We start from the raw sequence: 19,343 nt of genomic DNA on the forward strand, positions 1-19,343 counted from the left end.
ATCATCTATAAATGATTTACCATCATGTAAACTGTTACACGTATACCTTATTTTAAAGTGTCAGACCTATGAACATTTATAACTGAGTCATCAACATTTATAACTGCTAAAATGATACCCTATTTTAAAGTGACAATCATCTGACCATTAACAAATGAGTTACCAACATTTATAACTGCTGAAAAATATACCTTAAAAAGTGGAAACATTCTGCCTATTTATTAACGAGTTGCAAACATTTATAGCACACTCTCCTCAAACATGTAATACATAGTAAGAACAAAATGTAATGTAATAGAAAGATACATTGGGAAAACAATTTTAACCGCAGTGACTCAAATCTGTAGCCTACCATTGGTATAGTGAGTAGCCTAGCTAATTTAAATAAACAGGGGGTGTCTTTTTCGACCTATTTTAAACATTAACGTTACAAGTCAGAATATAAAATGTCAACAGATTAACTATTTAAAATAAAACAGAGGGTCTCATGGTATCCTTCTGTGTCTCCACCTTTTTATTTCTTGTTAAGCATTTCCCATCCTGGAGTCTGAGGGATCTGTGGGAGAGAAAAGGAATTTATGACAATTTAGCATAGACACTCCAGCAACACAACTCTAGTATCATCATTATCATGATTTATACCATTTAGGCTTAGCTACTTATGTTATCCACTGCTAGCTAATAATAACAATAATAGCTAGCTTTCGTTGCTAGTGTTCAACATTACTTGCGAACACGAATAGCTAACGTTAGCTAATACAGATTAAAGGGGTTTGCTAGTTATCACAATTTTGCTTATACACTAGCTAGTTAGCTAGCTAGATAGTACTTTATTCTTAAAAATGGAACCACTAGTTTGCTGACAAAGGATGCTAACTACCTAACTTATCAGCTACCTACCTAGACAAAGCTACTTGAGTTTAAAGGTTAGATAACTAGCTAGCTAGCGTACTAATCCAAAAACGCATGAAAATTCTGTCATGTTGATGTTGGCTATCTAGCTGGCACCTAACGTTTGCTACCTAGCTAGCAAAGCTAACTAGCCATCAAACTAGCTAACTATATCATGCTAAATATTAACTAGTGCTAAATCGTCTAGCATAATTTCCATATTCAAAAATTCATTTGAGGTTTTACCTAATGCTAGCTAGCTAACGTTTCCTATTAGCTAGGTAGGAAGGGGGCCTAGAAAACGTTAGCTAGCTAGCAACTTAGCTATATGAGCAGAGCGCTAAATCCTCCAGCAGAACTTCTGTATCCAAAAGTGAAACAAATTGTATCGAGAATTTACCCTCTCGACTCTGTCAACATGTGTACCTTGTGAACAACGTTTATTTCGCTCAGTCTCTTCTGTCTGGCGCTTGCACACTTTTCATAGCAATGTCCATCCTGATTCTTCACGACACACTGTCACATGAACATTCTGGGCATGTTCCAGGGCGTCTGTATTTCAAATTCGTTTCACAGATGGGCAGATTTCACAAAATCGAGGAAATTTCTCAGAACCCAGCGAACCACACTAATAATATGGATTGAGTTCTTCAGACGAGTCCTTCATTCCTGGAATAAATCAGTGTACAAATGTATCATCAGGCTTTCAAACGGGGGGCAACACATATCATAGGAGTTGACCATTGGTCTGAAAACCAACCATTTCTGTGACAGAGCAGCAATGCATCACACCCAAAGTGAGAAAATAACTATTGTTTAACTGTGCAGCGATTGAAAATAAGGTTGCATGATGATACATAACGGTTCAATATTATGCTCATTTGTAAGTGCATTTATAATTGTTAATAAATATTGGCTCACTATTTGGCAAGCACTGACTGGCTATCACACTATATTGACCAATTTGTTATTACCCATTCATTAATGGGTTATAATGCATTTACAAATGATTAATAACAATTTGTTCTGAAACTATTAAAATGGAATACTGCCTGGGGTCTTGAATCATTTAGATTTAGCCAGGACAACACTGACCATCTTTTTTTATATGATTAATGCCTCATTCCATCTCATGCATGTGATCAGTGTTATAGCCTGCACAAACAAGCAGTCGGCCTATCCTTGACCCTATTGATTTGCCAAGGTGGAACAAGAGCTTGCAGACACAAATATTAGGAGCAACTTCACTTTCCAATAGATCTATGGCAATGCAATGCATAAAGAAACTCCAATGAGGGCATTTTATCCCCTTGAATGGACCAACGCCACCTGAAAGCACAGTATTACTGTCTATCTTTCAGGGGTCTACATAGCCCAAGATGTACTCTTAAGGAACTTAATGTTACTGTACCCTTATTCCTGAAGGTACAAGGATATTATGTTATTTTCAGAGGCAGACTGGCTCTTGCAGCCAAATTCTCCATCTAAATGTGAATGGATTCTCAATTGCGAAACGGTTCTAGAAACATAAAGCCCTTTACTTTCATATAACATCAAAATAATTTCACAAACGCAAAATACACAGTTTTAACTAGCTTTATCACAGTTGCAGCCTACAGTATTTTTCAGTGACAACATGTTTCTGGCGGCCTTCTTCTGTTACACACAGGTGTTCGGAGCATGCCAGATAGCTAATTAGCACAGGTGGTCCCTCTGTCTTCCGTAAACACGCGCTGCAACATGGAGATCTGGCCATGTGGGAACACTAACCTTAACCTCATAAAGGTGTGTATCAGTTTAACATCTATTTTAATTTGTATGTTTCTTGCTGATAAAAGACAAGGTCCTTCTGCTTCCAAAACCGTACCGCAAGCGATAATGTTAATGTTAATGTTTAGACCGAGCGTGTGGCCTCTTAACAAAACTCCCCTGTACATAAGATGCCTTCGTTCAATGACTCTTATGCGTAATGTAAGGGAACTGAGAGTCATGATCACAGGCTAGGGTCTACAAATGCGATTCTTCATTACCCGTTACAGGATATGTACTTTTGGTGTAACACAGAGACCAACATTAACTTGCCAATATTATCTTTGTTCTCGATTCGGCAAAACATCTAAAATGTCCGTTGATTTTTCAACGCCGATAGCGATACCGATTATTGGAGGACCCAAAAAAGCCGATACCGATTAATCTGACATTTTTTTTTTTTACATGTATTTATTCATTTGTAATAATGACAATTACAACAATACTGAATTAACAGTTTTATTTTAACTTAATATAATACATCAATCAAATCAATTTAGCCTCAAATAAATAATGAAACATTAATTTGGTTTAAATAATGCAAAAACAAAGTGTTGGAGAAGAAAGTAAAAGTGCAATATGTGCCATGTAAAACAGCTAACGTTTAAGTTCCTTGCTCAGAACATGAGAACATATGAAAGCTGGTGGTTCCTTTTAACATGAGTCTTAGGATATAGGACAGACACTTCAAAACCTTATTCCTTATGATAGGTTATTTGACTGTCTTTTTTTGCCATTTATGAATGTGTAATTCAATGTGTTTTTATGGGCTATAGTAGTAAAGGCCAAATTCAATATTTTATTATATACATTTTCTATTTACAAAAAATATACCTAAAGGGGTCCTAAAATTCAAAATCAAACAGCTAAATGATCCATTGTATGACCATCTTAAAACAATTTTAGATGTTTGGCCGAATCGAGAACGAACATGTTGGCCGAAATTTCTCTGTGCTCCGCAAAAATAACCTATCCTGTAACGGGTAATGGAAAATTGCATTAGCCCATTACAAATCTGTAGCTAACAGCTTGCATGTGCTTTGAGGACATGTTTTTGGGGGTTCAGTATTATGGGCCAGCTGTGCATGGTGCTGGAATTAGTCCAGTGTGCATGTGTAAAGTAACCTTGCAGGGTTTTGGACTGTTTGAGAAGGAGGGCGACAGGCCACCTGCCACAGGGGCTTGCCCTCTCTGGGTCCCCACTCCTCCCTTTTAACTGGTTGCCAAGTTGGGGCTTCTTTCATGTGTGCCTGAGCTCTTTAAGACATTAGCAAACATTGAACAAGGCTTGGTCCAGAATCCCAACGCGTCTGTTGTCACAGAGTCACCTCTGTTCTGCATAGAAAATCAGTGTGTGAACATTGCTAGGCCTGTTGTATTAGCCTCCATGTGTGGACAGAAAGCTATTGTTGATTCTCAGCAAACATAAATGCTCACTTTTGATGAGCTTAGGCTAAACCATGTCGCACTGTAAATAACTAGAGATTAATTAAAGAAACGCAGCCTGGCTATGTTCTCTACAGACAAGTGATGCAGTGATTGGATGTAAGAGCTGGAGATCAGTAATGAGTTAACACAGCCTACATTCTTTACTATGCCTTAGACTCCATGACTCAGAATCCATCATCTGGGATTGTTTGACTAATAAAATAAATATGCACGTTGTTTCTTGTAATACTTATGAACAACAGCAAACTTGAAAATATGACTATTCATGATAAAACAAACACAATGTAAACAAACAAACAAACAAACAAACCAACAATCTGAACAAGCAAGGCTTTCCCGTCTGTCAGCAGCTAGTTAGTGTTTTTTGGGAGCATTATCACAGTTACCTACTCTGTTCCTTTCTTATGAAGCACTTCCATAACTTGAGGATTTCCCTGACTTTTCAAAATAATATGCTAAGTACAGTAAAGGTATACATTGTGCTATAATCCACGACTTCAACCTGCTATTAGTGGACAGAAAATATCACTATGTCATGAAACTCACCTGGTGGGACTGGTGTGGCCTGTTTGGCCCTGCTGTTGCTCTCCACCCAATCATCAAACCTATCTAGAAGCAAGAGCATGTATTTATAAGTTCATTTGAAAGGGACTTCCTCATTTTCACCATACTATTGTCTGAGGGCAGTCCACTGACTAGCTCTCTGGAAGTTTCCTGAGACAACGGACTTGGAACATATTTCTATTTCCTCTTTGTAAGGTTGTGGAGCAGCGTTGTAACTGTCTAAGAAAGTATGTGGCTGTTTCATCATATTTCATTATCCAAATTCTGAGGCTGTTATTTTATGATAGTTTGTTAATCAATCTTTATAGAATGATGATTTTAGTTTTCTATGTCTGATGTGGGCCTCTCGTAGATTGTGGTGATATAGCCTAGGCCCAGGTAAAGAACATTTGTTTTTGAGAGGGGGAGAGGAGAGGGATGAGGTCAGATTATAAATGGCCTATTTGGATGTCTCTTATTGACATTGGATTTCTGCATCTTAAAGGTCCAATGCAGCTGTTTTAATCTCAATATCAAATTTATGGGTAACAACTTAAATACCTTACTGTGATTGTTTTCGTTGAAAATTGTGAAAAATAAACAAATAGTTTCTTAGCAAAGAGCAATTTCTCAAGCAAGAAGAAACCACTCTCACACTTAAATTATCATAATGTTCAACATTTCACAGTATTATTCCGTACGTTTGTTTATGTGTAACTCTGTGTTGTTGTTTTTGTCGCACTGCTTTGCTTTATCTTGGCCAGGTCGCAGTTGTACATGAGAACTTGTTCTCAACTGGCCTACCTGGTTAAATTATTCCAACATCATAGTGTGGGAAAAAAAAAAAAAAATCATGTTTTTGACTGCACTGGGCCTTGTATTATCTATACAAACTCATCATATAAGCTGTGATATCTTTCTCTCTACCGTAACAAGATGCTACAGCTAATATTGTATCTTTGTATAGATGTATCTTTTTGGCTCGATGGGCTTTTTTTAACCCCATGTCATCAGTAGGAGTGAATAGTGAACGGATACGAGTAAACGGCAGTTCCTACAGTAAATTGAATAACAATGTGATTTGTGTACCAAAAGCTTGGCAAGTGGCATTATATCATTACAGTATCACTCAGGGCATTGTGCCAATATAGATTCAGAGTTTGCGCCCAAAAGCGTCCCTGAATGCCACTCCTATGATGAGAACCAAAACCATTGTGCAATCATGTTTGTCAGGCCTGAAGCTTTTTTTTGTAAGAGTTCAGTAGACAGTACTACTTAAACAATAATGCTGATACTACTTCATCTTGTTGTTGCAGTCTCTGTGTGAAAAGGTGTGGTCTGCTGCCTGCACCACTCAGCATGGACCCAAAGAAGAAGACTGTGTGGGAGAACCTGCGTGAGAAGACCAAGACCCAATTCAACAACATAAAGAAGAAGAAGACCCCTGGGAAACTGGAGAAGAAGAAGCCCAAGCCCCTGCAATACAGGCGCAGTATATCAGTGCCGGACCTGAGGTTTGTTCAGGCTGAACCCTCTCCCACAGACAGTGCCTTCTGCACAGCCCCAGACGCCATCTTCTTTGACAGCTCTTCAGGCTCCGGTGATAATACCTCTGTTAACTCAGTCCCTCTATCCACTGACAGGCTGACTGCAACTGATGCAGGCCCCTCAGGTAGAAAGACTGTGTATGATTTGACTTTCATAGATAACATGAATGTATCTGGATCTAAAATGATTGCACCGGTGGAGACACAAACTCTCTATGAAGAATCTGAAGAGGAGGACATGGCAACCTTTATGGGTGGAATCCACACACCATTAGACAAACAGAACACACCTGCAGAGAGATCTACTTCTTATGCTTCTTCTTCTTCAGCAGTGGACAGAGGAAAGCCACCTACCCCGAGATCAAATTCTCCACATATTCCTGTGCCCACACCAAGATTGGCTGCTTCAGTAGAGAGAATGAATATTTCTACAGAAAGATTGTTCTTCTCTAAAGACAGAGTGGTCACTTTTAGCGACAAAGTGAGTGCATCTGCTGAAAGATCTGCCTCTTCTGTCTCAGACCAAACAAACCTGGTTACAGAGAGACTGGCTGCTTCCAGGGAGCGAGGGAAACAACCAGCAGAAGTTAGATGGTCTGTTCCTACAAATCCACTTGACAGACTGAACATCTCTCCAGATAGATGGTCTCTGCCAGTGGACAGGGCAGACAGAATGGGCACCCCAGACAGGATGGGCACCCCTGCTGACAGTGGGGACGGTTCTGTGTGTGGAACCCCGTTCGAGGAACAAGCCTACTCGTTCTGGCCCACTGACTCTGAGGACCTGGATATGAGGGAGCCCTCCCTCTCGACAAACATCAGAGACATCTTCTGCAGGGAGCCCCAGGAAGACATTGAGGTCAGATACCATACTAACCTTGTACTTTACAATACCCTCCACAGATATAGATATAGACCTACTGCATACAGTGTAAAGTCTAAATGCGGACTGACAGATTTCACACATGTTTTGATAGAAAATACATATTTCTATGTGACAGTAATACAGGAGGATAGTTTAGTGACCAAGACACAGTACAGTGTGTTAAAGCAGTGCATTTTCACTGGGGTCTTATTAGCATTTGCAAGCTCTTTTTTTCATATTCAAATACTGTGGTCTGGGTTTTCACACCCTTGAGCTGTTATGCTGACTCTATGCCTAGAAGTTTTCTATGATCAGTCTCCAGATCAGCTACAATAGATATACTTTAAAGTCGTGGATTGTGAAACCCTAATTGCTACATCCATTTTTGGACTAAATTAATGATATATACCCATTGAATTTTGAAGAATTATAACTTAGGAATTCCTTATGATAGTTCAACTATCATAACTCAACAGAACCCAAAATATGAAGTTGTTTTACTCTCAATGTTTGTAAACAATGTAAATGTGAGAGGACTGGGCATTTGAAATGTTTTGATTATCTTAGTACTTGCAGGATTTGTTTTAGAGTACTCGAATGAAAAAATATATATAATAATTAGAAAACGGCCCGCACTGGATTTCTGTTGTTGCATTTATCTATATGCCAACAGTACGGAACAATGCCTAATTGATCATAACCATTACAGATAACACATCCTAATTGCTAAATTGCCTCATATATATATATATTTATATATAATATCGATGAAAAAAATATTGCCATTTAAGATTCATTTATTGAAACCATAATATCAAATCTTTGAACACAATCTTCAAAAAGGCAGCTACATCAGAAGTGGTGCTTGCTTATGTTAGGAATCAAAAGGACTATGTAAAGGTAAGTTAGGTAATTAAATGTCAACTGAAATCAAATTGCCCCATATATACTGAACAAAAATATAAACGCAACATGCAACAATGTCAAAGATTTGACTGAGTTACAGTTAATATTAAGGAAATCAGTCAATTGAAATACATTCATTAGGCCCTAATATATGGATTTCACATGACTGGGAATACAGATAGGAATCTGTTGGTCACAGATGGGCGTGGATCAGAAAACCAGTCAGTATCTGGTCACCATTTGCCTCATGCAGCTCGACACATCTCCTTCGCATAGAGTTGATTAGACTGTTGATTGTGGCCTGTGGAATGTTGTCCCACTCCTCTTCAATGGCTGTGCGAAGTTGCTGGATATTCAGTTCCAGTTTCTTTGTGTGTGATAAGCATATGATTTCTCATGGATAGGGACATGTGTTTTGGTTAATCATGTCAAACAATCTGGATTTGAACCTTTATTTTTAGCCATTTCCAGAAATGAGAATTCAACCCAAAATGATGATGGCGCTGGACCATCTGACATGAAAAGGAAATCGGACAGTTTGATGAAAAGCTTTAAATAACGACGAAAATCCAGGTCATGCAAAATTAACCAAAACACAGGGCCCTACTCATGGAGTTAGTTGTGCTGTGATAGGAGAGCTTGAGCTGGTCCAACGCTCTTAACCGCTAGGCTACCTGTCGCCCTGTTTTCAATTTTGACCAGAGTTATGAAATAAATCAGACAGTTTTACAGTATTAGAAAAAAATGAATCTCTGGTTAAAGATCGAGTTCTGACTTCCGTTTGAGTACTCGATTAAACACTGTATACAGTAGCTTAAAAACATGCTTAAAACGATCATTTTGATTTCATGGACGGTCAGTCCTTGTATCCATAGAGTGGTTACGAAACAGAGGCGGTTGGCCGCTTTGTTACTGTTTAAAATAACATTCTATCTTTAAGACAACGCTTCAGTGGTTCTTTGTCAGAAATCCCATTGCAGATAGCAATCCCTATACTCATATAATGTATATGCTGAGCAGAAGAAACCTTATTTTAGTAGCTCTTATGCCGACCTGAAGTCCCTTCCATTGTATTAAATGTAGATCTGTCTTATTACAAGGCCAGACATTGTTGAGGCTACAAACCTGCCTTACTGGTTGCCGGTACAATTATAGTACCTGAGGTTAAAAAGTGGTAAACAACGTGACTGAACATGATAACATCTACATTTGTTCCATTCTTTGTAGATGTCTTTTTGATAAGCTTACATTTTTTTCTCTCCCTTAGTTACCCAATGAGCACAATGACTTCTATGCCCAACCCTTGCAGGGTCAAGCAGGCAACAATGTGAGTACTGGACTTGGATGTCCTGACCTTGTCAATGATAATGGACAACACTAAGATTTTAGACTATAAAGCATCATATTAATGTGATTCCTTTCCTTGACAGGCTGTGGCAGCAAGGGGCCCACCTGGTCCTATCCAGAAGTACCTCCTCACCGTCAACCTGAAGGAGGGCAGGAACCTGGTCATCAGAGACCGCAATGGTAAGTGGACGAAAATAACCTGGTACTTTTGGAGGTCTACATATGGATGAATGTAAAGTCTGAGGCATGCTGGGTATATTGATAGACGCATACTTTCAACTTGAGAAGGTGTCCCTTATGCCGTGAGTAGGATGATGACAAAGCAATTCATCATATTTACTTTGTTGATCTTGATTTTGAACATGTCATCAAGAAAGTATTTTTTAGTTGAAGCACATACATTACAAAGGGCCCCTAACTGTGTGGAATGTATTTTTGACAGTGATTCCAGTCAGACCAGAATCTGACGCCAAAACACACCCAGGAGCCTTCCCTTAACAACATGTGTGGAGAAACAAATTATGTGGTATGGTTTTCATAACCAATGCAAATTTAGATGCAACATGTTTTTGTCAGTTGGAGAGTTCATGCAATGTTTCACTGTTGCTGTTAAATAACATTTTCCCGCCACAAATGACAAGCTGCCACCTGCTGGAGGTTTGCTAAAATACATCCTAGGAAGTTTGGACCTCTGCTGTAATTCGTAGTGTTCTGAACACATTGAAGGAAATCCCTAGTCTTAAATCACAATGGTTGTAAATGTTTATGTTAACTTATGTCATACTTATTATTTTGGTCTGTATAAGACAGTAGATGTTGATATGTTGGCATGTCATAAACTGAGTATACTCAAGCAATAATGTACGAGGGGGTGTGATATATGGCCAATATACCACGGCTAAGGGCTGTTCTTAGGCACCACGCATCGTGGAGTACCTGCAAACAGCCCTTAGCCGTGGTATATTGGCCAAATACCACAAACCTCTGAGGTGCCTTATTGCTATTATAAACTGGTTACCAACTTACTTAGAGCAGTAAAAATACATGTTTTGTCATACCCATGGTATTAATTTTTTTTTGTTTGACCTTTTAACTAGGCAAGTCAGTTAAGTACAAATTCTTATTTTCAATGACGGCCTAGGAACAGTGAGTTCTGAGGAACTGTCTTGTTCATCGGTAGAACAACATATTTTTACCTTGTCAGCTCGGGGATTCAATCTTGCATCCTTTCAGTTACTAGTCCAACACTCTAACCACTAGGCTACCCGCCGGATATACCATGGCTGTCTGCCAATCAGCATTCAGGGCTCGAACCACCCAGTTTATAAAAAACATTAGGATCACCTGCTCTTTCCATGACATAGACTGACCAGGTGAATCCAGGTGAAAGCTATGATCCCTTATTGATGTCACTTGTTAAATCCACTTCAACCAGTGTAGCCAACTTGATACAACTGTGGGAAGCATTGGAGTCAACATGGGTCAGCATCCCTGTGGAACGCTTTCAACACCTTGTGCTGAGGCTGTTCTGAGAGCAAAAGGGGGTGCAACGGTGTTCCTAATGTTTTGTACACCCAGTGCATGGCATTCCATTATATACAGCAGATAAGATACCGAAGGCTTGTGGAATACTGCTGACTGCTTGGGGTTTGTATCCCAAAATTATTGATTGTTATATTTAATATTTACTGAATATGATGTAGTCTCCCCTTCAAAATACAACTAAAATATTTCTCATATGCATATCTCAATTGTTCAATTCCTCAGTCATCTGCCCACTGTCATTGTGGGCTTGTTGGGATGCAATGCAATTGGTTTGGGGAAGCAGCGACCTCAACTGTCCATAAACTGAATTGCTGTTTGAAAGACACAACATGGACTTTATTCATTTCTCCGCTGCTATTGAAAACCAAACATCTCTGGAACATTTTGTTTATTTTATTTTATGAACATATCGGTTGGAGGTTTTTGGCTGAAATTCAATCAAACATGTTTTTTGTCTGCAATCTTAAGTTCCACCTCTTTGCCTGGCTGACCGCTGCTGCCATATGTAGGCTATATTATTTTCTCTATGTAACCCTCAGCTTGTGCTAAGGTTTCTTATGCAACTGTCGCCGTGGCTTCACTAACCTTGTCGTCTCGGGCCACAGCTCCCTGCTAGTTGAGACCTTACTTTTCCTGACAGGATGGCACCATGATGATGATGCAATACCCACACGCCCCTTGCCTCTCCACTGTTTGGTGCCTGAGACCCACCAACACCATCCACTGTCATTACATATTCTGAAAGGACCCTCGCCACCAGCCCCCACTTCTCTTTTTTTGTTCTCCCCTTTTTTCGCGGTTAATTTCAATGGTCACCATTCTGTCACGCCAGAGCTTTTCTCCTCACTGGCTGCCACATTCTCCTCCTGTCAAGTTGCCTGGAGGTTTTCCTGTCAGACTGGCAGGGCGGAGCTGCTGTGGGTCCTGCCTGCCTTTGGGAGATGTTCATTTGGAGTGGGGAGCTGACAGGCCTGACAGCCCATCCCCACAGGGCCTTTGTCATGTGATTCAAGCCTCCCTGCAGGTTCTCTCAAGCACCCTTTCATTTCTCCATACAAATGAAGGCATGGGACTGGCTTTCATTTTTCAGGCAATCTTCATACCATGGCTGAGACAAAGACGCCCCGTCCCCCCACCCCACCACCAGGCCGACTTACTTAACAGGCTTGTGAGATTAACACTGGTTGCTCCTGGTTTCAGGACTTTATTTGCTGGTTGCTTCATGCTGGCGAGAGTTTCTTCTCTTTCACAAATAAACAGATACATCCCTCTGTTTTCATAAATACATGTGCGGTGTACCTCATCCCTGCATATCTCAGTCTCTGTGTGTTCTAATTGGTGCGGATCTGACTGGTTTCCTGTCATATATATTACATTTTGTATGTTTATTTTTTAATACAATTGTTGTATAAATGACACCCCTTTGCAAGTACGAATTTGTCTCATATCATGATTGATTGTGTTGATAATCTGATATTGCTTTTATCTGCAATTTTCTGAACATTCCGTTTTGTTTTTGAATCTCTAGGTACAAGTGATCCTTATGTCAAGTTCAAACTGGAAGGGAAGACGATTTACAAAAGCAAAGTTGTGTATAAGAACCTAAATCCAAAATGGAGCGAGTCCTTCTCCTTCCCCCTGCAGGATCGAGAGCAGGTTGTTGACGTGAGGGTGAGTGTCACGTTGATCTGTTGTTTTGACTTAGTTTGTCTAAGTAACACCTACAAATGAACGGCAATGGACTTATATTGTCATAAAAGTGACAGATTGACACTCTAATCATGTCATAGCTATGGCCTGCAAAGGATACACAACTGACATGCAATAACAGTTCATTGTGCCAAACCTGATTGACATACAGTTTTTATATTGAATATGGTGTTTCTAACTGTTGCAGGTCTACGATAAGGACCTAACCACTGATGACTTCATGGGTTCCAGCACGATTGTCATCAAAAACCTTGAATTAGACAAGTGAGTAATACACATGCTCTGCTAATCACTCAGTGTATTATCTAGTAAACTGCAGTACGTCTCTGTCTCTCTTTGTCCAGGACCGGTGAGATGGTGTTGAGTCTGGAGGACCCCAACAGTCTGGAGGATGACATGGGGGTCATCGTCATGGACACATGCCTCACTTTTAGAGACGCTACTATCAAAAAACGTGTAAGCCTGATTTGATTTGAGTCTAATGTTACATCCCTAATTTTCAATGTCAATATTTTCAATCACTATATTTTCAAATGTTCCTGATTTGTTTTCTTCTTCTCGTTAACAGAAATGGCACCAGAAAAAGAGGGTAGGATCTAGAATGTTCTATTTTCCACTGGTCTCCTTTCTACTTGCATAATTTAGTTGTGTGCATTTTATTCTAAAATCTGTTCAATGTCAGTATATGCCAATGTCTATTGCTAGAATAGACATACAGTACTAGACTTACTAACAGTACAACCATTACTTTAGTCAGAGAAATCCAAATGTGGCTGAGATTGTGCCTGATATCCAGCAGCAGGGGGCAGTAGATCACTGTATTATACATGACTATCATAACAAAGAGCGAAGTATAGACCCAGGATTTTGTTTTTTGTGCATGCATTTTCAACCTTAAATAATGTATTTTGTACACATGGTTTCATAATGACAAGTTGTATTTTCAAGTGTCAGACTAAACCATGCATATTTACATGTTGACTAGGCACAGTTTGGAGTAGAGCCTTTATTGGGTTTAATATACAGCCCTTAATACAGCTCTCTCATTTGAAGCATTGTGATGAAGGCTGAAATTGGATGCAGTTAGTGTTGATGTGTTTTGGACCGGTGCTCTTCTCATGATGGTGCTTGTGGGTTTATTCTCACACCTATCCAGTCACTTCATCTGCCACTGTTTAATCTCTCTCTGAATCTGAGTTTGATGTTAAACAGGTAAGAAATAAAGTACAATTCACATAGTCACTGTATGCTCTGCAGATGGATAAATGGGCAGATAGAAAGACAACGTGAAAATGTTCATCAAATCGTGGTGCAAATGTACCCTGTCATTTGGCAGAGGCAGATGGCGGTACCAAGACATTTCCGTGGCCGTATGACAATGTTAATGTGATGTTTGAACCCATATTTTTAGCAAAGATGATATTTCTCTAAATTACTGTTCCATTTGACACCTATCTGATGGCCGGGACTGAGCACTAAGCTAGTCATTCTTCATCTCCCACTGCTACTCCCCACTCCTGTTCACTCTCAACACTACCACAGAGACAACTACCACAGAGACAGTGAATGGCAACTGCCCCAGTAAAACTCTGTTTCTGTGCTTTGCTTGATAGTGTTTCTGTCTGGAGGAGGCCGTGTAGGAGGAGGGGTGGGGGGGAGCTCTGATGTTCGAGGCACATTGCCAGTGTGGGATGCCGAAGATTCGCGAGGTTGATAATTCCCAGGCATAGCGGGCAATAACCCAGATGTTAGGATGTAATATCACAGCTGTGGATGGACAGAGCCGAGGTACCAGCCAAATGGACCTAGGTTTGAGCTCATCCTGCTCGTCCCCATGCTGTCCCACCATATGGAAGCAATCGCATACCCCTTTTAGGCCCAGGAATAGACTCTCTTTAGGGGCCACTTACAGTTAAGTGGAATTGTTTTATTGGCCGCTGAGATAGAACTCTGTCCAAGATAAACACTTGGGATGACTTGGCCAGGCCCTACTTTATGTCGCCCCTCCACTCCTCTGTATTCCTCCTCTGTAGAGAGCAGAGCAGGGGTATTTATAGGGCCGAGCAGCGCTGTGCCGTGGTATTCCATGTTAATGCAGGTCCCTGAGACCGGCGTACAGGCTCTGATCCCCAGCAGCCTGGGCCCTGGGCTGCGGTGTGGGCGGTGACCCTGGAGAGAAGGGGAGAGGAGATGGGAGGGACTGGGTGGCAGGGGAGCCGTTTGAAGCTGTGCCGGCCAAGGCAGCAGAGGGAGACAGAGTATCAAAGAGGCCAGAGCAGATTATAGCCCTGCTCTTTAATTAGTCAGCCCACACAACCTCTCTCTCTCTCTGCTGTTTGTTTTGAAAGAGACGGCCTATCACTGCACAGGCTCAAGGGAACTTTAACACAGGGACACATATCAAGGCCTGTTTCTCCTCCTCTGTTTCCCGCTGTGCCACGGCAGGACCGTTGGATCATTTGGGAGGGGCTGTCCTTGATGTCTCAGTGTTTTGACATCCTGGACATTTAACACCCTAATAGTTTATTTTAGAAATTTGATTGGACAATTGAGATAAGAGATATCACTGAAGACAGTCAACATTTTGGTTTGGGATTCAGTGAAGAATAGACCAATGTGTACAATGCTGTGTATATCATTCCCAGACTGTATGTACACCCATGCATAATTTGCTGATGAGAGGGTTGTGTGGTTGGATTGCATCATTACTCACTGCTGCCTGCTGTCTCCTGTGCAGTATGCCAAGTGTCCTGCCTCCCCCCACTCTGTCTCTGGGTCTGTGATGAGTGGGACTGTCACAGCCAGGGACATCTGGCTGCTGTGCTCTGCTCACTGACATTCCCTCTCTCCAGGAACTGCACCTCTCCTCACTGGTGTGGCTCTGCTGCTGTCACTGGAGATGGGCTAATGTTCTCAAACAGAGAGGGTCTGGAGCCTAGCGGAGTCCTACAGTACTTTCATGCAATCCATATATGTAATGAGGTGCCAGATTTGAGGGGCAGGTGAATGAAGTGGGGTAGCCACTCAGAGTGTTTTGTCATGGAGGGTGTCCTAATGCAGCTGTGTGTCCATATTTGTGTCTCTTAGGGAGTCCAGAACCAAAAGGGGAACCAAACCCAGCCCCAAGATAAAGCCCAGATCCAGCGCTCGGCTGAGGCCACCAAGAACAGCCAGCTGTGGAGTGGAGTGTTTGGTATCACCCTGGTAGAGGGACAGGACATGCCTGAAAATGTCCAGGGGGACATCTATGTGCGCTACAGACTGGGAGAGCAGAAGTACAAGAGCAAGGTGAGCTTCTTTCCTAATCTATTTCTCCTTGGGTTTTTTTGCCTCCTCCATTCCTCTTTTCTCTTCCCCTACCCTTTTGCATATGCTCTCCACTGGCATTTCACCCCCCACTTTCTCTCATTCTCTGTCTCTCCCTCTCTCTCCTTCTCTCCCTCCCTTTCTCTCAGCAGGGGCCTGTCAGTGGCTCACCTCCACCTTGGCTCACTGGGGCATGGCAGAGCAGCTCATTAGACTGGGCCTCTCTGCCACTGTACAATCTCCCTTCTATGCTCTCCTTCAGGTGGAGGGCTTCACTATGCTTTACTTGATTTGCATACCCAGCATGCCCTGCTCATCTACCTCTACTTGTTGGCCTCCCCCCTGATGATTCCGCAGTGCGCCCGTCTTGTGTTTTCATGTCATTTCTCTGTAAACCTCTGGTTTCGTTTCAGCTTGTTTGTTGAACAAAGCTAATTCTAATTGGATGCTGTCAGTGTTTACGATCCCAGAGAGGAGGCTGAGGTGCGCTCACACAAAAAACCCTCCTCTCCTCTCCCCCGCCCCTTCCTGGTAGCACTGAATGAAGACTTAATCCACCTGTCATGTAGTCTCTGCTCACTGTGACACTGCATTAAACCTGACACTGCTCCACACCAGGCTCTGTGTGTGATTGTGCCAGTGACCACCTACGCTACAGTACTGTATCAGCACTCTGCTCTTTCTCTCTCCCCCAGAACCTGTGCGTTCAAGCCAACCCTCAGTGGAGGGAGAGGTTTGACTTCAACAAGTATGAGGACTGTCTGGAGCCACTGCAGGTGGAGGTGTTTGCGAAGAGAGGCAGGAAGAGCGAGGAATCCTGGGGAATGTGAGTATTGATTTGCTTGATTCTGAGTGTTGTTTTTGTGGTACGACTGCTGTTCTTTGAAATAGACATATGCATTGCTTGCTGTTTGGGGTTTTGGGCTGGGTTTCTGTATAAGCACTTTGTCTCATCTGCTGATGTTAAAAGGGCTTTATAAATACATTAGATTTGATTTTAATTTGATTCTTATTAAGTAGTGATATTGAAGACTGATCCCATCGTTATCTAGGTTTGAGGTGGACCTGTCCAGGCTGCCAGTAGCCACTCAGCAGCTCTACACTCATGTCCTGGACGAAGACAAGGGCAGGCTGGTGTTCCTGGCCACCCTCAACCCCTGCTGTGGGGTGTCCATCAACGAATTCAACAAAACTCCCCTGGAACAGCCAGACGAGAGGGACCAAATCCTAGAGAAATATGTTAGCATGTTTAGTGACATATTACTATTTATTCATGCCACTTTTGATATTTTACATGGTTGAATTAATATAAGTGCTACCAGTAGATTAGTAAGTACATTTCAAAAGCTCTCTAGGAATACTAGCTTGCGTTAATACATTTAAGTAAGACTGGTTTGTATCATTTTATTTTTGCAGAGTTTGAAGAACTCGCACAAAAGTTTGAGGGAGGTTGGCTTCCTTCAAGTCAAGGTTGTCAGTGCCACAGATCTCACATCAACTGATCTCAATGGTGATGTATCACTCCACTTTTAGTCATTACCGTTTTAACTGGTTAAGTTACATGGCTAAGTTAATCTACAATTGCAAACACATTTTAACACAGCTTTCTTCTTTCTTTGCAGGGAAAAGTGATCCATTCTGTGTACTGGAGCTGGGGAACAGCAGGCTACAGACTCACACCATCTACAAAACACTCAGCCCTGAGTGGAAAAAAGTCTTTACATTGTACATGTGTTTTTACTTGGTCTTTTAGTGTACTTTGCATACATTGATGCAAGTGAATGTATTCCTTCGGATTCGGACTAACTGGTTATCTGTTGGCAGCCCAATAAAGGACATCCATGATGTTTTGGAGCTGACGGTCTTTGGTGAAGACGGAGACAAAGCCCCAGACCTTCTGGGCAGAGTGGCCATTCCATTACTCACAGTAAGTTGGGGATCTTTGGATTTATAAGGGGCTTATAGTTTATTCATTGACATTGACAAGTCGTAAAACATGTCATGGGTCAGAGAGGTGCTATTGATTGTAATGCATTTTCCACCGCTACAGGTTCAGAATGGACAGCAGGTCACCCGGGGGTTAAAGAAAGCGAACTGGGGGGGTCCGGCCAAAGGGACCATCTCACTGGTGATGGAGGTCCACTATAACCCAGTAAGAACTCCCTGGCTGATTCTAGCCTAGCTAATGCTCTTTGACAGATGACCCAGTCATATACCCAACTCACTGTATACTGAGTTTTCCAATTGCATTGAGTTTCTTTCTCATTGCTTTTGGATTGGATTTGTCTTTGATCATTTGTAATATCTTTCTCAGGTTAGAGCCGGCATAAGAACCTTCAAACCAATAGAGGAAAAATTCCTGGAGGACAACCCAAAATTTGCCAAAAAGGTTTGTTTTAGCAATGAATTTTAGGCCTATATAATCTAAGATTCATGATTTATACACATAAAGCATGGTAGACACAATTTGTTGGATGAAGGAGTGAAGTGTGAGTACTGGAACATGCCCCTCATGTAACAGAAACAAAGCTGCCACAGGCAAGCAGCATAGAAGCTTTGATTGGTCATAGTCGAACTAATTGGCTTTATTAACTCCAGACATCAAACTAGTAAAGCCACACAGCAGCAAATAAGGCCTTGAGTAAACCTGAATAAACCTGCTTATGAATCATACACGTAAAGCCTTTAATCAAGTCATGCTAACTGCCATTTGCCATCTGATTCTCCCATTAGGTCCTTGCCCAGAATATCTACAGAGTTCGGAAAATCACCATGGCACTGCTGCATACGTTACAGTACATTAAAAGCTGTTTTCAGTGGGAGAGCAGGCAGCGGAGTATAATAGCCTTCCTGGTAAGTCATTGCCCCATGTTAATGAACTAGCGCCAAGCCTTGGGCTGTGCAAGTGGTGTCTCTGTCCTATTTCACTGCAGAACATTTGAACCCTTTCCTTCTATGTGAAATAGATAATGGACAGTATGGTTAAATCAGGTATACATATCTAGATTCTTGTTACTGTTTCTCAGTCACGTACTTCCAATGAATCGAAGCTCCCATCTTCATTTTGCATTTGAAAGTAAAGTAGAAGCTGTGCTCTATCCTTTAATTCAAACCCCACTAGTCTTCCTTCAGTGTTCTTCTGGCACTAGGGCTTTATGTGAAGGGCTTCGGTCTGGCCGTTTGGTCATCTGACTTCCTGGTAAAGCATTCCCCCTGCTCTTCTGTGTGGAGGAGGAGTGACAGTCGGCCTGTGAGATTTGAACCTTGTATAAATGTCTCTGTTTAGAGGTTTTAATGAGGCGTTGTGATCTATTGCCCTAAGCTGAAATAATCTTTATTTCACCCCGTGAATCCCCCTTAAAGTACATGTAATGTCATGATTAAGAGCATCCTCTTGCCATAAAGCCCTGGCAGCGTCAAGTCAG

The 19,343-nt window shown here is 41.5% G+C and overlaps 1 protein-coding gene and 1 long non-coding RNA gene across 2 annotated transcripts in view; one reads left to right on the plus strand and one right to left on the minus strand.

The window, feature by feature from the left end:
* Positions 1-204: 204 nt before the first annotated feature.
* Positions 205-1,630, minus strand: LOC118941478. Its single transcript, XR_005037743.1, has 2 exons — positions 1,292-1,630; positions 205-556 (listed from the first exon to the last, which is right to left on the minus strand). It is a non-coding gene; the product is annotated as an uncharacterized LOC118941478 (long non-coding RNA).
* A 3,170-nt stretch (positions 1,631-4,800) lies between these two features.
* Positions 4,801-19,343, plus strand: part of LOC110495464 (multiple C2 and transmembrane domain-containing protein 2) — a 41,073-nt gene continuing 26,530 nt past the window's right edge. Inside the window, exons 1-17 of the mRNA XM_021570741.2 lie at positions 4,801-4,940; positions 6,009-7,098; positions 9,278-9,337; positions 9,441-9,537; positions 12,431-12,573; positions 12,800-12,876; positions 12,957-13,068; positions 13,181-13,201; positions 15,700-15,900; positions 16,614-16,744; positions 16,971-17,157; positions 17,335-17,428; positions 17,541-17,643; positions 17,743-17,845; positions 17,969-18,070; positions 18,233-18,307; positions 18,652-18,771. Coding sequence (XP_021426416.1) covers positions 6,052-7,098; positions 9,278-9,337; positions 9,441-9,537; positions 12,431-12,573; positions 12,800-12,876; positions 12,957-13,068; positions 13,181-13,201; positions 15,700-15,900; positions 16,614-16,744; positions 16,971-17,157; positions 17,335-17,428; positions 17,541-17,643; positions 17,743-17,845; positions 17,969-18,070; positions 18,233-18,307; positions 18,652-18,771 — 2,673 coding nt within the window. The 5' untranslated portion in view covers positions 4,801-4,940; positions 6,009-6,051. The remainder of the gene's footprint in view (positions 4,941-6,008; positions 7,099-9,277; positions 9,338-9,440; positions 9,538-12,430; positions 12,574-12,799; positions 12,877-12,956; positions 13,069-13,180; positions 13,202-15,699; positions 15,901-16,613; positions 16,745-16,970; positions 17,158-17,334; positions 17,429-17,540; positions 17,644-17,742; positions 17,846-17,968; positions 18,071-18,232; positions 18,308-18,651; positions 18,772-19,343) is intronic.

The sequence above is a fragment of the Oncorhynchus mykiss genome, chromosome 2 (genome assembly GCF_013265735.2).
Source record: "Oncorhynchus mykiss isolate Arlee chromosome 2, USDA_OmykA_1.1, whole genome shotgun sequence".
Lineage (NCBI taxonomy): Eukaryota > Metazoa > Chordata > Actinopteri > Salmoniformes > Salmonidae > Oncorhynchus > Oncorhynchus mykiss.